General features: G+C 52.7%; 1 protein-coding gene across 1 annotated transcript; it reads left to right on the top strand.

Annotated features, from left to right (window-relative positions):
- Window positions 1-2,292: 2,292 nt before the first annotated feature.
- On the top strand, window positions 2,293-20,397 carry MXRA5 (matrix remodeling associated 5; the record flags this gene model as incomplete). Its single annotated transcript, XM_080719540.1, has 9 exons — window positions 2,293-2,600; window positions 3,928-4,057; window positions 5,416-5,800; window positions 6,944-9,487; window positions 10,121-11,746; window positions 12,404-13,307; window positions 15,195-15,359; window positions 15,662-15,730; window positions 17,193-20,397. 9 exons carry the CDS (start codon window positions 2,293-2,295, stop codon window positions 20,395-20,397), a joined length of 9,336 nt encoding a protein of 3,111 aa, XP_080575666.1.
- Window positions 20,398-22,162: the final 1,765 nt, after the last annotated feature.

Genomic DNA, 22,162 nt, shown 5'->3' with positions numbered 1-22,162 from the left:
GGATGATGGATGAGTGGACGGATGGATGAGTGGATGGATGGATAAGTAGATGGATGGATAAGTGGATGGATAGATGAGTGGGTGGATGGGTGGATGGATGGATAAGTGGATGGATGGATAAGTGGATGGATGGATGAGTGGATGATTGATGAGTGGATGGATGGATAAGTGGATGGATGGATGGATGAGTGGATGAATGAATGAGTGGATGGATGGATAAGTGGATGGATGGGTAAGTGGATGGATGGATGAGTGGATGAATGAATGAGTGGATGGATGGATAAGTGGATGGATAAGTGGATGGATGGATGAGTGGATGAATGAATGAGTGGATGGATGGATAAGTGGATGGATGGATAAGTAGATGGATGGATAAGTGGATGGATAGATGAGTGGATGATGGATAAGTGGATGATGGATAAGTGGATGGATAGATGAGTGGACGGATGGATAAGTGGACGGATGGATGGATGAGTGGATGGATGGATAAGTGGATGGATGGATAAGTGGATGGATGGATAAGTGGATGGATGGATGAGTGGATGGATGGATAAGTGGATGGATGGATAAGTGGATGGATGGATGGATGAGTGGATGGATGGATGAGTGGATGGATGGATGAGTGGATGGATAGATGAGTGGATGGATGGGTGGATGGATGGATAAGTGGATGGATGGATGAGTGGATGGATGGATGAGTGAATGGATGGATGAGTGGATGGATGGATAAGTGGATGGATGGATGAGTGGATGGATGGATGAGTGGATGGATGGATAAGTGGATGGATGGATAAGTGGATGGATGGATAAGTGGATGGATGGATGAGTGGATGGATAGATGAGTGGATGGATGGGTGGATGGATGGATAAGTGGATGGATGGATGAGTGGATGGATGGATGGATGGATGAGTGGATGGATGGATAAGTGGATGGATAGATGAGTGGATGGATGGATAAGTGGATGGATGGGTGAGTGGATGGATAGATGAGTGGATGATGGATAAGTGGATGATGGATGAGTGGATAGATGGATAAGTGGATGGATAGATGAGTGGATGATGGATAAGTGGATGGATAGATGAGTGGACGGATGGATGAGTGGATGGATGGATGGATGAGTGGATGGATGGATAAGTGGATGGATGGATAAGTGGATGGATGGATAAGTGGATGGATGGATGAGTGGATGGATGGATAAGTGGATGGATGGATAAGTGGATGGATGGATGGATGAGTGGATGGATGGATGAGTGGATGGATGGATAAGTGGATGGATGGATAAGTGGATGGATGGATGAGTGAATGGATGGATGAGTGGATGGATGGATAAGTGGATGGATGGATGAGTGGATGGATGGATGAGTGGATGGATGGATAAGTGGATGGATGGATAAGTGGATGGATGGATAAGTGGATGGATGGATGAGTGGATGGATGGATGAGTGGATGGATGGATGAGTGGATGGATAGATGAGTGGATGGATGGGTGGATGGATGGATAAGTGGATGGATGGATAAGTGGATGGATGGATAAGTGGATGGATGGATGAGTGGATGGATGGATGAGTGAATGGATGGATGAGTGGATGGATGGATAAGTGGATGGATGGATGGATGGATGAGTGGATGGATGGATAAGTGGATGGATAGATGAGTGGATGGATGGATAAGTGGATGGATGGGTGAGTGGATGGATGAATGGATAGATGAGTGGATGATGGATGAGTGGATGGATGGGTGGATGGATGGATAAGTGGATGGATGGATGAGTGGATGGATGGATAAGTGGATGGATGGATAAGTGGATGGATGGATAAGTGGATGGATGGATGAGTGGATGGATGGATAAGTGGATGGATGGATGAGTGGATGGATGGATGAGTGGATGGATGGACGGATGGATGAGTGGACGGATGGATGAGTGGATGATGGATGAGTGGATGATGGATAAGTGGATGGATGGATAAGTGGATGGATGGATAAGTGGATGGATGGATGGATAAGTGGATGGATTAATGAGTGGATGAATGGATGAGTGGATGGATGGATAAGTGGATGGATAGATAAGTGGGTGGATAAGTGGATGGATGGATAAGTGGATGGATGGATAAGTGGATGGATGGACGGATGGATGAGTGGATGATGGATGAGTGGATGATGGATAAGTGGATGGATGGATGAGTGGATGGATGGATAAGAGGATGGATGGATAAGTGGATGATGGATAAGTGGATGATGGATAAGTGGATGGATAGATGAGTGGACGGATGGATGAGTGGACGGATGGATGGATGGATGGACGGACGGGCGGATGGCCGAGCGAGCGTCTCCGCGTGTCCCCGGGCCCTGACCGCTGTCTCCCGCAGGCCGCCCTCGCCATGGCCCCGCTTGGCGCCCGCCCGCCGTCCGCGGCCCTGGCCGTGGTCCTGTCCTCGGCGCTGTCCGCGGTCCTGGCCGCCCCCCCGGCCCGCGCCCTGGGCGCCGCCGGCTGCCCGCGGCCCTGCACCTGCTTCGTGCCCAGCGAGGTCCACTGCACCTTCCGCTCGCTGCCCGCCGTGCCCGCCGGCATCGCCGCGCGCGTGGAGAGGATCAACCTGGGGTCGGTGTCGGCGCGGGGAGGCCGGGGCTCTGGACACCCAGCCGCCCCTGCCCGCCTGCCTATTTTCCTAATTTATTGTCTTATTATTTTTTATTATTCATTTTTATTTTATTTATGTATTTTACTTTTATTTTATTATGAATTTCATTTTTATTTTATTATTTTTATTTTATTCCTTATTTTTACTTTATTTATGATTTTTATTTCATTTATTCATTCTTATTTCGTTATTTATTTTTATTTTATTATATTTATTTATTTTTACTTTATTTATGTATTGTACTTTTATCATTTATGTATTTATTTTTATTTATTTGTATTTTATTGTACTTTTATCATTTATGTATTTATTTTTTATTTGTATTTTATTCATTATTTTTATTTTCTGTATTCATTCTTATTATTTATTTTTATTTTCTTTATTCATTCTTATTTTATTATTAATTTTTATTTATTTATTTTATTTATGTATTGTACTTTTACTTCTATTTTATTATTTATTTTTATTTTCTTTATTCATTCTTATTTTATTATTTATTTTTATTTATTTATTTTATTTATGTATTGTACTTTTACTTCTATTTTATTATTTATTTTTATTTATTTATTTTTATTTTATCTATGTATTGTACTTTTACTTCTATTTTAGTATTTATTTTTATTTTACTATTTATTTTTATTTTATTATTTATTTTTATTTATTCATTTATTTTTATTTTATTTATGTATTGTACTTTTACTTCTATTTTAGTATTTATTTTTATTTTTATTTACTTTCTTTTTCTACTTTCTTTTTCCATTTTAATATTCATTTCCATTTTATTTTTATTTACTTTCTTTTTCTTTCTCTATTTCATTTTTCTATTTTAATATTCATATCTATTTTTTATTTTTATCCACTTACTTCTTTTTCTCTCTCTCTTTTATTTTTCTATTTTTAATATTCATTTCTGTTTTATTTTCTATTTTTAATATTCATTTCTATTTTATTTTCTATTTTTAATATTCATTTCTGTTTTATTTTCTATTTTTAATATTCATTTCTGTTTTATTTTCTATTTTTAATATTCATTTCTATTTTATTTTCTATTTTTAATATTCATTTCTATTTTATTTTCTATTTTTAATATTCATTTCTATTTTATTTTCTATTTTTAATATTCATTTCTGTTTTATTTTCTATTTTTAATATTCATTTCTGTTTTATTTTCTATTTTTAATATTCATTTCTGTTTTATTTTCTATTTTTAATATTCATTTCTGTTTTATTTTCTATTTTTAATACTCATCTCTATTTTTTAATTATTATTCTTTTGTCCTCTCTCAGGTTCAACAGCATCCGGGCCCTGTCGGCCTCCTCCTTCGCGGGCCTCGCCCGGCTGGAGCTGCTCCTGCTGCACGGGAACGAGATCTCCGAGATCCCGGCCGGCGCCCTGCGCGACCTGGGCGCGCTGCAGGTACCGCGGACCCGGGAGGGGACCGCGCGCGCTCTTGTGCCCGCCCAGGGGCCCGGGACGCGCGCTGCGCGCTCTCCTATATTTTTTTCATTTCTTTATAATTTATTTTCTAACCTAAAAGGCAAGCGCTGGTCATCCGGGCATTCGGGAGGCTGAGACGGGAGGACCCCGGTTCGAGGCCGGCCTCGGCCACTTAGCGAGACCCTCGGCAGCTCACTGAGACCCGGTTTAAAAAAAAAAAAAGGAATAAAAAAAAATAACTCGGAGGAAGAATGCTCCTGGGCTCCATCCATCCCCAGACCCGCAAAAGAAATAAAATTAAATAAACAGAGATGAAAAGAATAAAAATTAGGCCTGGGTGTGGGGGGGGGGGTGCGGCACGGAGGTCGAATGCCTCTGGGTTCCCTCCCCAGTAAGGCAAAATAAATGATAAATAAATAAATAGAATAAAAATAGGGCTGGGGGTTGCAGATCGGAGGTAGAATGCCCCTGGGGTCCATCCCCGGCACTGCAAATAAATAAATAAATAAATAAAATTTTAAAAAGAATAGATAAATAGGGCTAGGGGTGCAGCTCAGAGGTCCAAATGCCCCCTGGGTTCCCTCCCCCAGACCCGCAAAATAAATAAATAAAAGTAAATAAATAAAATAAAGATATAAAGAATAAAAAATAGGTGGTAGGGGGGGCAGCTCGGAGGTCAAATGCGTCTGGGTTCCCTCCCCAGACCCGCAAAATCAATCGAGCAACCAATCAATCAATCAATAAAAATAAATGAGAATAAATAAGTGAAAGAAAGAATAAAAATAGGGCTGGGGGGTGTGACTCAGAGGACAAATGCCCCCTGGGTTCCCTCCCCAGACCCGCAAAATCAATCAATCAACCAAGCAATCAATCAATAAAAATAAATATGTAAAAATAAATAAATATAAATAAATAAATAAATAAAAGAATGAAAATAGGGCCGGGGGTGCAGCTCGGAGGCCAAATGCCCCCTGGGTTCCCTCCCCAGACCCGCAAAAATCAATCAACCAATCAATCAATAAATAAAAATAAATATAAATAAATGAAAGAAAGAAAGAATAAAAATAGGGCTGGGGGGTGTGACTCAGAGGCCAAATGCCCCCTGGGTTCCCTCCCCAGACCCGCAAAATACATAAAAAATAATTAAATGAATAAATAAAATAAAGAAAGAGTAAAAAATAGGGCCGGGGGTGCAGCTCCGAGTCCAATTGTCCCCCGTACACCGCCAAAAAAAAAAAAAAAAAATTCGCATCCGGGTCCCGCTCGGGTGCCGAGGGTCTCTGCCGCCCTCCGCCCGCCGCCTCTGACGTCCTCTCTCCGTGCCCCCTCCCGCGCAGGTTTTCAAGTTCAGCTACAACAAGCTGCGCGCGCTGGGCGGCGAGGCGCTGCGCGGTCTACACGGCCTGCTGCGGCTGCACCTGGACCACAACGGGCTCGAGTGGATCCACCCGCGCGCCTTCTGGGGGCTGCTGTCGCTGCGGCTGCTGCACCTGGAGGGCAACGCGCTGCGCCGGCTGCACCCGGACGCGCTGTCCACGCTGCCCGCGCCGCTGCCCGTCTCCACCGTGCGCCACCTCTACCTGGCGCACAACCGGCTCCGGACCCTGCCGCGCCGCCTGCCGGGAGCGCTGCCCCTGCTCGAGAGCCTCTCGCTGCACGGCAACCCCTGGGCCTGCGCCTGCGCCCTGGGCTGGCTGCGGGGCTGGGCCCGGGGCGGCGCGGGTATGGACGGCCCTCGGGGGGCCTGGAAACCCTCAATCGCTGGGCAGAGAGACCCCTGGGGGGGCCTGGAAACCCTCAGAGAGCTAGGAAAGAGACCCCCGGGGGGCCTGGAAACCCTCAATCGCTGGGCAGAGAGACCCCCGGGGGGGCTGGAAACCCTCAATCACTGGTCAGAGAGACCCTGGGGGGCCTGGAAACCCTCAATCACTGGGCAGAGAGACCCTGGGGGGGGCCTGGAAACAAACCCCCAATCGCTGGGCAGAGAGACCCCTGGGGGGGCCTGGAAACCCTCAGAGAGCTAGGAAAGAGACCCCCGGGGGGCCTGGAAACCCTCATTGAGGGGCCTGGAAACCCTCAGAGAGCTAGGAAAGAGACCCCCGGGGGGCCTGGAAACCCTCAATCGCTGGGCAGAGAGACCCCTGGGGGGCCTGGAAACCCTCAGAGAGCTAGGAAAGAGACCCCCGGGGGGCCTGGAAACCCTCAATCGCTGGGCAGAGAGACCCCCGGGGGGGCTGGAAACCCTCAATCACTGAGCAAAGAGAACCTCTGGGGGCCTGGAAACCCTCAATCACTGGTCAGAGAGACCCTGGGGGGCCTGGAAACCCTCAATCACTGGGCAGAGAGACCCTGGGGGGGGCCTGGAAACAAACCCCCAATCGCTGGGCAGAGAGACCCCTGGGGGGGCCTGGAAACCCTCAGAGAGCTAGGAAAGAGACCCCCGGGGGGCCTGGAAACCCTCATTGAGGGGCCTGGAAACCCTCAGAGAGCTAGGAAAGAGACCCCCGGGGGCCTGGAAACCCTCAATCAATGAGCAAAGAGACCCTCGGGGGGCCTGGAAACCCTCAGAGAGTCAGGAAAGAGACCCTCGGCTACTCAGGGAGACCTAGAAACCCTCAGGCACTCAGCTAAGGGACCCTAGGCCTCCCGGGAGGACCTGGGAACCCTCAGAGAGTTAGCAAAGAGACCCTCGGCCTCCCCCGGGGACCTGGAAGCCCTCAGCAAGACCCTGTTCCACGCCCGGCTTCTCTTACCTACGATTTTATTTTATATTTTATTTAATTTATTTTTGATTTATTTTATTTATGTATTTTTAATTTTTCCTATTTATTTTCATTATTTTTTTTTAAATTTTTTCCACGCCAGGAATCCTCAAGTGCAAGAAAGACAAGGCGTACGAGGGCGGCCAGCTGTGCCCGGTCTGCGCCAGCCCGCGGCTGCTCCGAGGCTGGGAGATCCAGAGGGCGGCGGACGTCGCCTGCCGGAGGCCGGTCATCGAGTCTCCTCTGAGGCAGAATCGTAGCCGCGTCCAGGAGCCGCAGGAAAACGAGGCCGAGGAGCCCGACGACGACGACGGCGTCTACACCCTGCTGGGCGTCTACACCCGGCCCTGGAACGTGTCCCTGAACCTGACGGACGAGCACGGTAACGCGGTGGCCCTGGCGTGTGGCGCGGGGCGGCCGGACGCGCCCTCCGACGTCCGCCTCAACCACACGGGGCCGCTGGAGGTGGCCGTGGACGCCGCCCTGACCCTTGACCTCGAGTGCCCCGTGACCCGCGACATCTACGAGAAGCTGTGGAAACTGATCGCCTACTACAGCGAGGTCCCCGTCCGTCTACACCGCGAAACCGGCTCCGACGACGATGGCGCCGCCCGTCTCTACCGCCAGCACGCCGGCTCCGACGCTCTGTACTACACGGGCGTCCGAGCCTGGATCCGGGCGCGCCCCGAGTGGCTCGCGCAGCCGGCCCTCGACGTCCAGTTCGACCGCCGCCGGAGCACCGCCGACAGAGTCCTGCTGGCCTACCGCTCCCGGTATTCGCGGACCATCTCCGCCACAGACGCGCTGCTGGCCCGGCCTCCCGGCTGGGTCATGATCGAGGCCGACGGGTCGACGCCGAGCGTCCACACGGTCCTGGAGGGGAGCCCGTGCGAGCTGCGCTGCGACGTCGAGGCGTCCGACGCCCCGGAGATCTCCTGGGTGCTTCCGGACGGCTCCGTCCTGAGCCCCGGCGGCCGGCGCGGCGGAGTCTCTGTCGTCGTCGGCGGCGACGGCGGCGGCGGGAGAAGGTTGAGGATCGAGTCCGCCGAGCCGTCGGACTCGGGTCTGTATCGGTGCGTAGCGCGGGTCCAGGACGAGATGGACAGCGTGGTGCACCGGGTGCTGGTGTTAAGTCCCACCGGCCAAGCGATTCCTGAGGAGGAGGAGGAGGAGGAGGAAGAAGGAGAAAGAGTCGGGCATACCATGTTCATCGGCGGGCATACCATGTTCAGCGACAGGCATACCATCTTCATGAAAGGGCATACCATGTTCATGGACAGGAGCCCGGGAGAATCGGCTCTGCTTCCCTGCCCGGCGCTGGCCGTGCCCGACGCCCAGCTGAGCTGGGTCCTCCCCGGCCGCCAGCTCCTGGACGGCACGGCCAACTCGTCCCGCGCCTCGGTGCTGCCCAACGGGACCCTGTCGCTCCCCAAACTCCGCGCCGGCGACGGCGGCCTCTACCGGTGCGTGGCCGTCAACGAACACGGGGCGGACTCCCTGTCCGTCGTGCTCAACCTCAAGAAAGGCCCCAGGAAAGCCTCCTCCAAAAGAGGCCGCCGGCCCAGCCCGGCCTCCGCGGCGGAGGCGGAGGCCGACGAGGGATCCGGCGTCGGAAAGGACGAGCGCGACGACGGGGAGCACTCTGCAAAGAGCGCCCCGCGCCCCCAGGACCAACGGGTGCTCCTCGACACCGAGACCGAGAAACGGAAGCGGAAGAAGCCCAAGATCTGGAAGCAGCCGGGGAGGGAGGCCGCGGAGACGCGCGCGGCCGAGGGCCGCCGGGGGTTCGAATCCCGGCGCCGGATCAACGTGGTCAACAAGCAGATCAATCCCGAGCGCTGGGCGGATATCTTAGCCCGAGTCCGGGGCAAGAATCCGTCCCGGGCCCTCGAAACCGCCGCTTCTCCGACTTCGAGGAGCTCGGTATCGACGGCGGCGGCGGTTTCGCCGGCCGCGTCCCCCCCGTCGGTGTTTTCGGCCCCGGTTGAAGAGTCCTCGGCCGAAGCGTCTCTGACGGACGAGCTGACGCCCGCGGAAGTCGACTCGTCCTGGATCCCGGAGCCTTACGAGCCGTCCTCGACTCCGGACGTAGCCGGCGAACTCGCGACGGACAAATATGAGCCGCCATCGTATACCGCCTCCCCGGCGGAGGAGCCGCCGGCTGATTTATCACCTGATGAGGGTCAGACCTCCACCCAGGTTTCTCCATCGCCCACCTCGTGGGCCGACGGCGGAGTCCAGCTGTCGGAAACGAGTCCGAGCACCCACCGTGTCCCCGTGGCGAAAAAGAGGAAAGAGGAGAAATCCCGGAGACGCCTAAGACCCGGAGGCCGGGACCGGGGCACGACGCCCGCCGTCCTGGCCACCACGGCGGCGCCGACCACTGCGCACTCTCGAAGGAGACACGGCGGGAAGCGGAAGCCTCGCCCCGACAAGGCCCGCCATCGCCAGAGGCCAACCCCGGCCGTAGCAGAGACATCTTCGTCTTTATCTCTACCACATAATATTCCACCGGCTCGGCCAACACAGGCCACAGCGGAGGCGTCTTCTTTTCTCTCTATGTCTTTTTCTTCTCCTTATTTTCCTGCTTCTTCTCCACCATCTAATATTCCACCAGCCACAAAAACATCAAAAGACCAAGTGACAAGTACCTCGGCTGGGCCAAAGCAAGCCGCTGCGGAGGCAACCGCTTTTTCTTCTCCTTTTTCTCCACCGTCTAACATTCCACCAGCTACAAGGAGGTCAGACCCAGTGACAAGTCCTGTGACTCGGCCAACCCCGGCCACAAGGGAGACATCTTTCCCTTCTTCTTCTTCTTCCTCTTCCTCTTCCTCTTCCTCTTCTTCTCTTCCTTCTCCTTTTTCTCTACCATCCAATATTCTACCAGCCACAAAGACATCAGAACCAGCGACAAGTCCCCCGACTCGGCCAAACCCAGCCACAGCAAAGACGTCTTCTTTTTCTACTTCTCCTCCTCCTTTTTCTTTTCCTTCATCTTCATCTTCTTCACCATCTAATACTCCACCAGCTACAAAGACGTCAGACCTAGTGAGAAGTCTTCCTGCTCAGCCAACCCTGGCCATAGTAGAGACGACGTCCTCCTTTTCTTCCTCCTCCTTTTCTTCCTCCTCCTCCTCCTCCTCTTCCTCCTCTTCTTCTTCTTCTCCTTCTCCTTCTTCTCCACCACCTAATATTCCACCAGCCGCAAAGACATCAGCAGACCCGGCGACAACTTCCGCAGCTCCTACCTCTGGCCTTTTTCCCTTGTCGACTGTTCCAGAAGGGCCCGACATGGAGGCGCCGGGTACCGAACCCGCGCCCCGGGGGCCCCCACGGAGGAAGAACGGGAGGAGGCTCCCGAAACCGCGGCCTCCGGCCTCGACGGCACCCGCGGCCGACCCACGCGGCCTCTGGCCTGGGACGGTGACCCCGAGAACCCGCGACCCCGGCGGGGTCACTGGGACGGCGGGCGTCGCCACAACCGCGTCTGAAATCCTCGATTCCCGCGTTGGGGTCCGGGGGGCACTTCCTGCTCCCGGCTCGGGTCGGAAAGAAATGGCCGTCAGCGTCTCGGGCTCCGCTCCCGACACGGGGGGCGGACTCTGGGGCGACTCAGAAAACGCGGTCCACACCCGCGAATTCCCGCCCGCGTCCCCTCCGTCCCCGAGGGAGGCTGTCGGCGTCTACACCGCCACGGCGGCCTCCGAAAATGAATCCACGCGGGTCCAAACCCGCCCTGAAGCGCCGACGCGGGGTCCCACTCCGCCGCCGCCGCGGGCGTGGCCGTCAGGGGATTCGTCTTCACCCGTGATGCTGGCGATGAGTCAGGCTCCGCCCACCCCCGCGAATACGGCGACCAGGTCCGCAAATACAGCGACGAGTCAGGCTCCGCCCACATCCGCGAATATGGCGACCACACCCGCGAATATGGAGACCAGCTCCGCGAATACGGCGACAAGTCAGGCTCCGCCCATCCCCGCGAATATGGCGACCACATCCGTGAATACGGCGACGAGTCAGGCTCCGCCCACATCCGCGAATATGGAGACCAGCTCCGCGAATGTGGAGACCAGCTCCGCGAATACGGCGACGAGTCAGTTTCCGCCCACCTCCGCAAATATGGCAACCACCCCCGCGAATACGTCGACCAGGTCCGCGAATATGGCGACGAGTCAGGCTCCGCCCACCTCCGCGAATACGGCGACCAGGTCCGCGAACACGGCGAAGAGTCAGGCTCCGCCTACCTCCGCGAATATGGCGACCACATCCGCGAATATGGCGACCAGCTCCGCGAATATGGCGACCAGCTCCGCGAATACGGCGACGAGTCAGGCTCCACCCACCCCCGCGAATACGGCGACGGGCCCCCAATTGGCTTCGCCCTCGGTCCGTGTGGGTTTTTCGGGGACACTCGAAACCCGGACCACGACCGAGCGCACTCAGGGACACCTGGGGGGCACCCGTGACCTCTCGACCCCGTCTTCCCGCCAAAACGGACCGACCTGGAAGCCCGGCCGCCCCGCCGAGCCCCATTCTGTGCACACTCGACCCGGGGCGCCGCCGCGGGCCCCCGACGTGAAGCCCCCCGAGTTCTCCGGCAGGACCCCGGGGGTCACCCCCAGACCCCAGCCTCGAACCCCCGACCCCGGCCTGCGCCCGCGCGTCCCCGCCCTCAGCTCCTTCTACCTCGACCTGGGGCCCCCCGCGCCCCCCGCGCCCCCCGCCAGCCGCCCGCCCGTCTACACCGCCAGCGCCGGGCCCCCCGCGGCCGGGGGCCGCGCCCCCCGGATCCTGACCCGGGCGCCGCCGCAGCCCGTGGCCGCCATGGCCGACGCGGACTTCTCGTTCCCCTGCGAGGCCGTCGGGGAGCCCGAGCCCGTCGTCAGCTGGACCAAGGCGGACACGGGTGAGGCCCGGCGCCCGCGCCCGTGTGTCGTTTGAATATTTAAGTCAGTTTACTCGCTTTTTCTCTTTTCAGGGTATTTTATTCCCTTTCTCTACCTTTGTTAGTTTTTTTTATTTATTTCCGGGGGATTTTATTTTGTTAATTTTCTATTTCTTTTTCTAGTACTTTATCCCCTTTCTCTGTCTTTGTTAATTTTTTATTTATTTTCAAAGAGGATTTTATTTCGTTAATTTTTTTTCTTTATTTCTTTTCAGGGTACTTTATTCCGTTTCTCTATGTTTGTTAGTTTTTAATTTATTTCCGGAGGATTTTATTTTAATTTTTTTTCAGAGTATTTCATTCCATTTCTCTATCTTTGTTAATTTTTTTTTTATTTCCGGAGGATTTTATTTTGTTAATTTTCTATTTCTTTTTCTAGTACTTTACTCCCCTTCTCCATCTTTGTCAACTTCTTATTTACTTCCGGAGGATTTTATTTTGTTAATTTCTTTTCAGAGTGCTTCATTCCCTTTCTCCATCCTTGTGTCCGAAGAGGATTTTATCTTAATTTTTTTTTGTTTATTTATTTTCCGGAGGATGTTATTTTTTAATTTCCCTATCTCTTTTAATTTTCTTTTAACTTTTTTGGTATTTTCCCCGGCCCCCCTCCCCCTCCAGGCGCCGTGCTGACCCCCGACACCCGGACGCCGCGCTTCGAGGTCCTCCGGAACGGCACGCTGGTCATCCGCCGCGTGCAGCCGCAGGACCGCGGCCGCTACGTGTGCATGGCGCGCGGCCCGCACGGCGCCGCCCGGCTCGCGGTGACGCTCTCGGTGTCCGCGCGGCCGCCCCGCGTCCTGGCGCCGCCGCGCCGCGACGTCACCGTCTACCTGGGGCATACCATGTCCATGGAGTGCGCCGCCCGGGGCGCCCCCGCGCCGCGCCTCGCCTGGATCCTGCCGGACGGCAGCGTGTGGCGGTCCCGGGTGGACGGCCGAGTGTCTCTGCACCCGAACCACACCCTGTCCATCCGGGACGCCACCTTCGCCGACCGCGGCGTGTACCGGTGCGTGGCCAGCAACGCGGCGGGCGCCGACTCCCTGGCCGTGCGTGTGCACGTCTCGGCGCTGCCGCCGGTGCTGGAGCAGGACGCCGAGGAGAACGTCTCCGTCCCCGCCGGCCGCGGGCTCCTCCTCCATTGCTCGGCGCGCGCGGCGCCCCCGGCCGCGGTGCGCTGGACCCTGGGGGACGGGACGCCCGTGCGGCCGTCGCAGTTCCTGCGCGGGAACTTCTTCGTCTTCCCCAACGGGACCCTGTTCGTCCGCCAGGCGGCGCCCGAGCACGGCGGCCGCTACGAGTGCCTGGCCGCCAACGCCCTGGGCGCCGCGCGCAGGGCCGTGTGGCTCCACGTGCGGCGCCCGCCCGCGCATGCGCAGCCGCCCAGCATCGCGCGCGCCCCGCCCCGCCCCGCGCGCATGCGCCTCGGGGGCACCCTGCGGCTGCACTGCGCCGCCGCCGGCGAGCCCGCGCCGCGCACGCTCTGGAGGCTGCCGTCGGGGCGCGCCGTGCACGCGCCGGGCAGGTAGGGGCGCGCGCGTGTCCTCTCTGAGTGTGTCTTTAGGTACTTGTTCTTATTTATTTGTGCTTTTAGATATTTTATTTGTGTTTTTAGGTACTTAATTTTATTTATGTTTTTAGATACTTTTTATTTATGTTTTTAGGTACTTATTTTTATTTATGTTTTTAGATACTTATTTTTAATTATTTGTGTTTTTAGGTATTTTATTTGTGTTTTTAGGTACTTATTTTTAATTATTTATGTTTTTAGATATTTTATTTGTGTTTTTAGGTACTTATTTTTATTTATGTTTTTAGATACTTATTTTTATTTATGTTTTTAGGTACTTATTTTATTTATTTATGTTTTAGATACTTATTTTTATTTATGCTTTTAGATACTTATTTTTATTTATGTTTTTAGATACTTATTTTATTTATTTATGTTTTAGATACTTATTTTTATTTATGTTTTTAGATACTTATTTTTATTTATGTTTTTAGATACTTGTTTTTATTTATTTATGTTTTTAGATACTTATTTATTTATGTTTTAGATACTTATTTTTATTTATGTTTTTAGATACTTGTTTTTATTTATGTTTTATATACTTATTTACTTATGTTGTAAGATACTTATTTTTTATTTATGTTTTTAGATACTGGTTTTTAATTATTTGTGTTTTTATATACGTTTTATTTATTTGTGTTTTTAGATACTTATTTTTAATTATGTTTTTAGATACTTATTTTTATTTATGTTTTTAGTTACTTATTTTTATTTATGTTTTTAGATACTTATTTTTATTTATGTTTTTAGATGCTTAATGTTTTATATACTTATTTATGTTTTAGATACTTATTTTTATTTATTTTTAGATACTTGTTTTCATTTGTTTTTTATACTTATTTACTTATGTTTTTGGATACTTATTTTTATTTATTTATGTTTTAGATACTTGTTTTTATTTTTTTATGTTTTAGATACTTGTTTTTATTTATTTAGCTTTTATATACTTAATTTATTTATTTATGTTTTTAGATATTTTTATTTATTTATTTTTAGATACTTATTTATGTTTTTATATACTTGTTTTTGTTTTTGTTTGTCTTATATATACTTATTTATTTATATTTTATATACTTATTTTATTTATTTGTTTTAGATACATATTTTATTTATTTGTTTTTAGATACATGTTTTTATTTGTTTCATATACTTATTTTATTTATGTTTTTAGATACTTATTTATGTTTTTAGATACTTATTTATATTGATGTTTTACATACTTATTTTATTTATGTTTTTAGATTCTTGTTTTTATTTATGTTTTATATACTTATGTTTTTAGATACTTATTTTATTTATGTTTTTATAACTTCCTTAGAGCCCAGCCGCTTCCACTCTAATCCACATCCCCGGCTCTTTGTTAAAATTTTATTTCTGACTTTTGAAGTTTATTTTTATTTTTATTTTCCCTTGCTGTGGCACGGGGGCATTCGACCTCTGACCTACCCCCCCCCCCAGCCCTATTTCATTGTTCTGTTTGGAAATGAGGTCTCGCTGAGTGACCGAGGGTCTCTTGGCCAATGTTCTGAGGCCGGCCTCCAACCGGCCATCCTCCTGCCTCAGCCTCCCGGGACCTTGTCGTCGTCCCTGGGTTTGTATGTTCCAATCCCAGGCCCTTTCGGCCGGGAGGCAGGTCAGGATTCTTTAGGAATCTCGACACACATCACATCACGAGTGTAGACAGATGGCGGAACGACATCGCCCCTTCCGGAAGCCGGGTCGGCCACAGTGAGCCTGATTCCCACGGCGGCCGGGGCGAGGGGTCCTCCTCCTTCAGACCCTTCCGCCTGTCTGGAAACCCCAGGGACTCACTCGAGCCCATTTTGGGGGTTCGAATCCCAGGGCGCCGAGAAAAAGGCCTTCTCTGGCCCGAGAGGGTGTCAGCGCCCCCGCCGGCCGGCGCGGGAATCGCATGGAAACCGCGGCCGCCATGACGGGCGCCGGCAGAGGGCGCCGGAGAGCCGAGCCCGGAGGAAGACGCCACTGCGCATGCGGACAGGGGCGGACGTGCGCATGCGTGTGTAGGTCAGGAGACCGAGACTGATGCCCGGGCGCATGCGCGGGCCAGCAGCCGTGCCTGTGCAGATCGTGACGCCGGAGACAGGCGCCACGGAGTACGCGCGGGCACACAGGGGCACAAGTGCGCATGCGCGTTGAGATTATGACGCCACGACGCATGCGCAGGCAAACAGGGAGCGTGTGTGCGCATGCGCATGTAGATTATGAGCCCCGATTGGGGGGGGGTTGCTACTGCGCATGCGCAGGCATACAACCAAACTCGCATATGAGACGCCAACTCGCATGCGCAGGTACACAGAGGCACAGGTGCGCATGCGCATGAAGATTATGAGCTCAGAGACGCCAGGGCGCATGCGCAGGCATACAGGGGCGTGTGTGCGCATGCGCATGTAGATGATGAGCCGGAGGCGGTTGCTACTGCGCACGCGCAGGCATACAAACGCTTCAGCGCGCGTGTGAGAGGCCACGGCACAGGCGCAGGCACACAGAGGCACAGGTGCGCATGCGCATTAAGATTATGAGATCAGAGACGCCAGGGCGCATGCGCAGGCATATGTGCGCATGCGCATGAAGATTATGAGCCCCGAGGAGGTTGCTACTGCGCATGCGCAGGCATACAAAACGCTTCAGCGCGCCTAGGAGATACCACCGCGCATGCGCTAGTGAGCAGACACCCACATGGGCGTAGTGCGTATGCCGATTAGGAGGCCCCGAGACGCATGCCAAGGCGCATGCGCAGGCGAGCAGACACGTACGTGCGCGTAGGCACACAGAGGCATAACTGCGCATACGCGTTAAGATTGAGATCAGAGACGCCAGGGCGCAGGCATATGTGCGCATGCGCGTGAAGATTATGAGCCTTGAGGCGGTTGCTACTGCGCATGCGCAGGTATACAAACGCTTCAGTGCGCCTATGAGATGCCACCGCGCATGCGCAGGTGAGCAGACACCCACACAGGCGTACGTGCGTATGCTGATTAGGAGGCCCCGAGACGCATGCCAAGGCGCATGCGCAGGCGAGCAGACACGTACGTGCGCGTGCGCAGGCAGATTATGCAAATGGGGTCCGCTGAGGGCCGGGCAAGTCTAGTGTGCGCAAGACATACAACATGCATATGTATGCATGAATGTGTATGCATATTAATTTATGCAAATTACACTTGTTACAATGGTTAACGGGCGCAAAAATACGTCACATTTTATATATATGTATATGTCCCTATGCATATTAATACTATGCAAATTGTGCCCGTTTATAAGGGTCAGCAGGCAGACAGGTCATGTGTGCACAAGACACACATCACATTAAATACGTGTATGTGTTAAGTATGCATATTTATATTATGCAAATTAGACCTGTTAACAATGACCACAGGCAGGTCATGCGTGCACAAGATACGCATCGCACTAAATAAATATTGTTAGACAACACACGACTGATAAACGATAGATACGTAGGTCGATAGATTAGATAGTTGATAGGGACAGACATGGATGATTGAAAGACGTATTCGGGTGGGTAGATGATAGAAAAATAAATTATTGATAGACATTAGACCATACATGATACATGGATGAGTAGATGATCGATGGAGGTAGATGGATGGATTGATAGGTGATAGGAAAATGGATAAATTATTGGTACACAGTAGATGATTGGAGAGAGGTCGATAGATTAGATAGATAGATGATAGATACATAGATAGGTAAATACATAGATGATAGGTAAATAGATGAGACAGATACGTGACAGATAGATTTTTCCCTAAATGCCCCCCACCCTCGCCCCTCCTGACTCGCCTCGTCCTTGTTCTCGCCCAGCTATGATTCCCGCGTGACGGTGCTGGACAACGGGACCCTGGTGGTCAGGGCGGTGACGGACGAGGACGCGGGCGAGTACCTGTGCGTGGCCCGGAACCAGGTGGGCGACGACTACGTGGCGCTGCAGGTGCAGGTGCTCATGGAGGCCGCCAAGATCCAGCGCGGGGCCCGCCGCGACGACCACACGGTGCGGCCCGGCGGCGACCTCCGCCTGGACTGCGTGGCCGCGGGGCTCCCCCAGCCCGACGTCGCGTGGCGCCTGCCCGACGGCGGCCTGGTCCGGCCGAGCCCGCAGCCCCTCGGCCGCGCCCCGCGCCCCCGCGTCTTCCCCAACGGGACCCTCTACGTCCCCCACGTGGGCGAGCGCCAGGACGGCGACTACACCTGCGTCGCCCAGAACCAGCTGGGCAGGGACGAGATGCGGGTCCGCGTCAGGGTGCTCACCGAGCCGGCGTCGATTCCGGGAAAAGTGTTGACTGAGCCCGCATCGATTCCGGAAAAAGTGTTGACTGAGCCCGGATCGTTTCCAGGAAAAGTGTTGACTGAGCCTGGATCTTTTCCGGAGAAAGTGTTGACCGAGCCAGGATCATTTCCGGGAAAAGTGTTGACTGAGCTCGGATCTTTATCGAAAAAAGTGTTGACTGAGCCAGGAGGATCGTTTCTGGAAAAAGTGTTGACTGAGCCCGCATCGATTCCGGAAAAAGTGTTGACCGGGCCCGGATCATTTCCGGGAAAAGTGTTGACCGAGCCCGGATCTTTTCCGGAAAAAGTGTTCACCGAGCCTAGATCTTTTCCAGGAAAAGTGTTGACCGAGCCTGGATCTTTTCCGGGAAAAGTGTTGACTGAGCCCGCATCCTTCCCGGAACAGGTCCTAACCGGGCCCGCATTTTTCTCGGAAAAAGTGTTGACTAAGCCCGCATCTTTTCCTGATAAAGCGTCGTCTTTCCCGGAAAAAGCGTTAACCGGGCCCGCATCCTTCCCCACAAAAGTGTTAACCGCGTCCACATCTTTCCCGGATAAAGCGTCGACCAAACCTGCATCTTTTCCTGACAAAGTGTTGACTAAACCTGCATCTTCTTTCCCGGAGAAAGTGTTAACCGAGTCTGCGTCGTTTCCAGATAAACCGTTAACCAAGTCGGCATCTTTCCCGGAAAAGGCATCGACCGGGCCCGCATCCTTTTCAGACAGAGTCGTAACTAAACTCTCCTCCCACCCAGATAAAGTGTTAACCGAGCCCGCATCGCTGCCTAATAAAGTTTTGCCGGAAGTCGCAACTTTTCCGGAAAAAGTGTTGACTGGGCCCAGATCCTTTCCGGAAAAAGTGTTGACCGGGCCCGGATCCTTTCCGGAAAAAGTGTTGACCGGGCCTGGATCCTTTCCAGAAAAAGTGTTGACTGAGCCGGGATCCTTTCTAGAAAAAGTGTTGACCGAGCCCGGATCCTTTTCGGAAAAAGTGTTGACCGAGCCGGGATCCTTTTCGGAAAAAGTGTTGACTGAGCCCGGATCCTTTCCGGAAAAAGTGTTGACCGGGCCCGGATCCTTTCCGGAAAAAGTGTTGACGACTGAGCCCGGATCCTTTTTGGAAAAAGCGTTGACCGAGCCCGGATCCTTTCCGGAAAAAGTGTTGACCGGGCCCGGATCCTTTCCAGAAAAAGTGTTGACTGAGCCCGGATCCTTTTTGGAAAAAGCGTTGACCGAGCCCGGATCCTTTCCAGAAAAAGTGTTGACCGAGCCCGGATCCTTTCCGGAAAAAGCGTTGACGCGTGAGCCCGGATCCCCCTCGGCGGTGCTGGTGCCTTACGGACAGACGGTGGCCGTGGCCTGCCGCTCGCCCTCCGGGGCCCCGCTGTCTCAGGTCACGTGGCTGGACCCGGCCAACAGGCGGGTCCCGGAGTACTCAGACAAGTACCGCGTGCGGGCGGACGGCACGCTGCTCGTGCTCCAGGCCCGGCGCTCGGACAGCGGCCCCTACACGTGCGTGGCGCGGGGCGGCGGGGCGCGGGGCTCGGTGTGGATCCGGGTCCAGGTGGAGCCGCCCCGGATCGACGGGCAGCCGGGGGCGGCGTCTACACGGCGGGAGTGGGCGGCGCTTGGGGGCCGGAAGTGGATCGGCTGCGCGGCGCGGGGCGTCCCGGCGCCCAGGGTGCAGTGGGCCCTGCCGGGCGGCGTGTTCCTCCCGGCACCCTACTTTGGGAACCGGGTGTCGGTGCACCCCGACGGGACGCTGGAGCTGCGCGGCGTGCGCGCCGCCGACGCGGGGACCCTGGTGTGCGTCGCGCGCAACGCGGGCGGCGAGGCCCGGCTGGCGGTGCGGCTCGGGGTGCTGGGGACCGAGTCCCCACCCGCCTCCGCCGACCCGGAGCCCGAGACCATCGCGGCCAGCGCCGGCCACACCATCAGCCTCGACTGCCCGGCCCGCGGCGTCCCGGCGCCCGCGCTGCGCTGGGTGCTGCCGAACGGTACCGAGCTCCGCGCCGGCCAGCACTCGCTCCGCTTCGGCCACCAGCGAGACGGTCGGCTCCTCATCAGCGACCTGCGCCCCGGAGACGCGGGACACTACCGCTGCGAGGCGCGCACCGCCGCGGGCCGCGCGCAGCGCTCCGTCTCCCTGCGGGTAGTACTGAGCCCAGCACCCAGGGACCCGTATGAGAACCTGGTGAGCGTCGCCAGCGGGGACACCCTGCGGCTCCCGTGCCCCGCGGCGGCGACGGCAACGCGTCCACACGGCCCGGTGTCCTGGATCCTGCCCGGCGGGGTGACCCTGGACGGACCCCAGATCCGGGGCCGCTGGGAACTCTGGGAAAACGGTACTTTGACCGTGCGCGGCGTGTCGGCGTCCGACCGAGGCACCTACGTGTGCGCGGGCCCCGGCGGCGCCGCGTCCAGCACCGCGGTCACCGTGGCGGCCTCCCCGCCGCGCGTCTCCGGCCAGCCCGCCCCGGCCGTCTACACCCGCGCGGGGCGCAGCGTCACGCTCCCGTGCGCCGCCGTGGCGGTGCCCCCGGCGCAGCTCAGCTGGGAGCTGCCCGACCGGGCGCAGGTGACCGCGGGGACCCGGGTTCGAGTCCTGGGGAACCGGGTCGTGCACCCCCAGGGCTCGCTGACGATCCAGTCGGCCTCCCCCGGGGACTCGGGCGCCTACACGTGCCGCGCGAATAACCCGCTGGGCTCCGACTCCAGAACCACCTACGTCCACGTCTACTAAGGAAAAAAAAAAAAAAACAACTCAAAAAACCCGCCTCTGCGGGGTTCATGCGGTGTAGACGCCCGGAGAAGAGACCCTCGGCACCTCAGTGAGACTCTTTTTTTTTTTTTTTTTTTTTTTTTTAATAAAACGAGCCCGGAGTGATGGCGCGCGCTGGTCATCCGGGCATTCGAGAGGCTGAGACCCGGAGGATCGCGGTTCGAGGCCGGCCTCCGCTACTTTAGCGAGGCCCTCGGCAGCTCGGTGAGACCCGGTTTAAAAATGAAAGAATAAAAAATAGGGCCGGGGGTGGAGGTCGGAGGTCGAAGGGGCCCCTGGGCTCCAGGGGAAATATTCATTCCGGGTTTTGGCACCAAAAAAAAAAACAAAGGATTCAAAAAAATTTTTTTTGTTAATTTTTTTTCTGGTCCTCCTGTGGGTTTATTTTATTTTATTTTTTTGCTTGATTAAAATTGACCATGAATGAGCCTCTCTGGGAGGCTGAGAGTGGAGGATGGCACGTCGGAGGCCGGTCTCAGCCACGTTAGCCCAAGAGACCCGCAGCCACCTCTTGAGACCCTGTCGAAAAAAAAAATAATAATAATAATAGAAAAGGGCCGGGCTGAGTGTGTGTGGCTCTAGGGCAGAATCTCTAGTTAGAGAAAAAATAAATTTTAAATATTTTTTAAATAAATAAAAACTCAGAATTACAGCTCCAATTTTAGCTGAAAAGATATTTTTCCACCCAGAGTCACTTTTTTTATAAATTTTTATATATACAAAAATATGAATTATATATATATATATTTTTTTCCTTCCCGATCAGACGATGAGACTAGAGAGAAATCCTTCTTTGTCTCATTAAAAATAATAATAAATTATTGGCCTTTATGAAATTCAATTTCGGACTCGGGAGGCCGAGACGGGAGGCTGTCGGGGCGGAGGCCGGCCTCGACCACTGAGCACCGAGACCCTCAGCCCCTCAGTGAGACCCAGAAACTCCACCATAAAGGAGGGTGGATATTAATTGGAAAGTGGTGATCAGGGAGGGAATGAAGGACAAGATGAAGGAGGGGGCGGGTCGTCCAGGGCGCCATAGCCGGGTCCTCCTTCTAGAACATTCCAGAAGAGCTGAGAAACTTCTAGAACATTCCAGAAGAGCTGAAAAACTTCTAGAACATTCCAGAAGAGCTGAGAAGCTTCTAGAACATTCCAGAAGGGCTGAGAAGCTTCTTTGCAAAATCTGTGGGGTTGGAGCCTCTTCTCTCTCCCGGATCAGCCTGGAGACAACAAGATGGTTTTTTATTTTGTTTTATTTTATTTCCACGGCTCCTTTACTGTATTTTTTACAAAGGTCTGTCGACTGTACGTTGGATAATAAAGTAATATTTTCCAAAGAATTTCAGTGAAGTCGTTATTTTCCCAAAAATTCCAACAAAGTCATTATTTTCCTGAAAACTCCTATAAATTTTTTCCACAGGATTCCAAAAAAAGTAATTATTTTTTTTAAAGAATTCTACAAAAGCAATTATTTTCCCAAGAATTCCAATAATTATTTTCCAAAGAGTTTCAATGAAGTCATTATTTTCCAAATAATTGCGGAGAAACTGAGTCACGGGGCGGGATCTGGGCCTGGAATCCCGGCAGCGACGCGTTTATTAAAGATGAGCATCGGAAAATATTTAAAATATCTAATATATAATATAATTATAATATAGTATCTATCTAATATGTAATTTATATGATATATATATAATTTATATAATATAAAATATTTATAATTTAT

This window comes from Muscardinus avellanarius (assembly GCF_963383645.1).
Source record: "Muscardinus avellanarius genome assembly, chromosome: X".
Taxonomy (NCBI): Eukaryota; Metazoa; Chordata; class Mammalia; order Rodentia; family Gliridae; genus Muscardinus; species Muscardinus avellanarius.
This window is presented reverse-complemented; position numbering and strand designations above follow the sequence as displayed.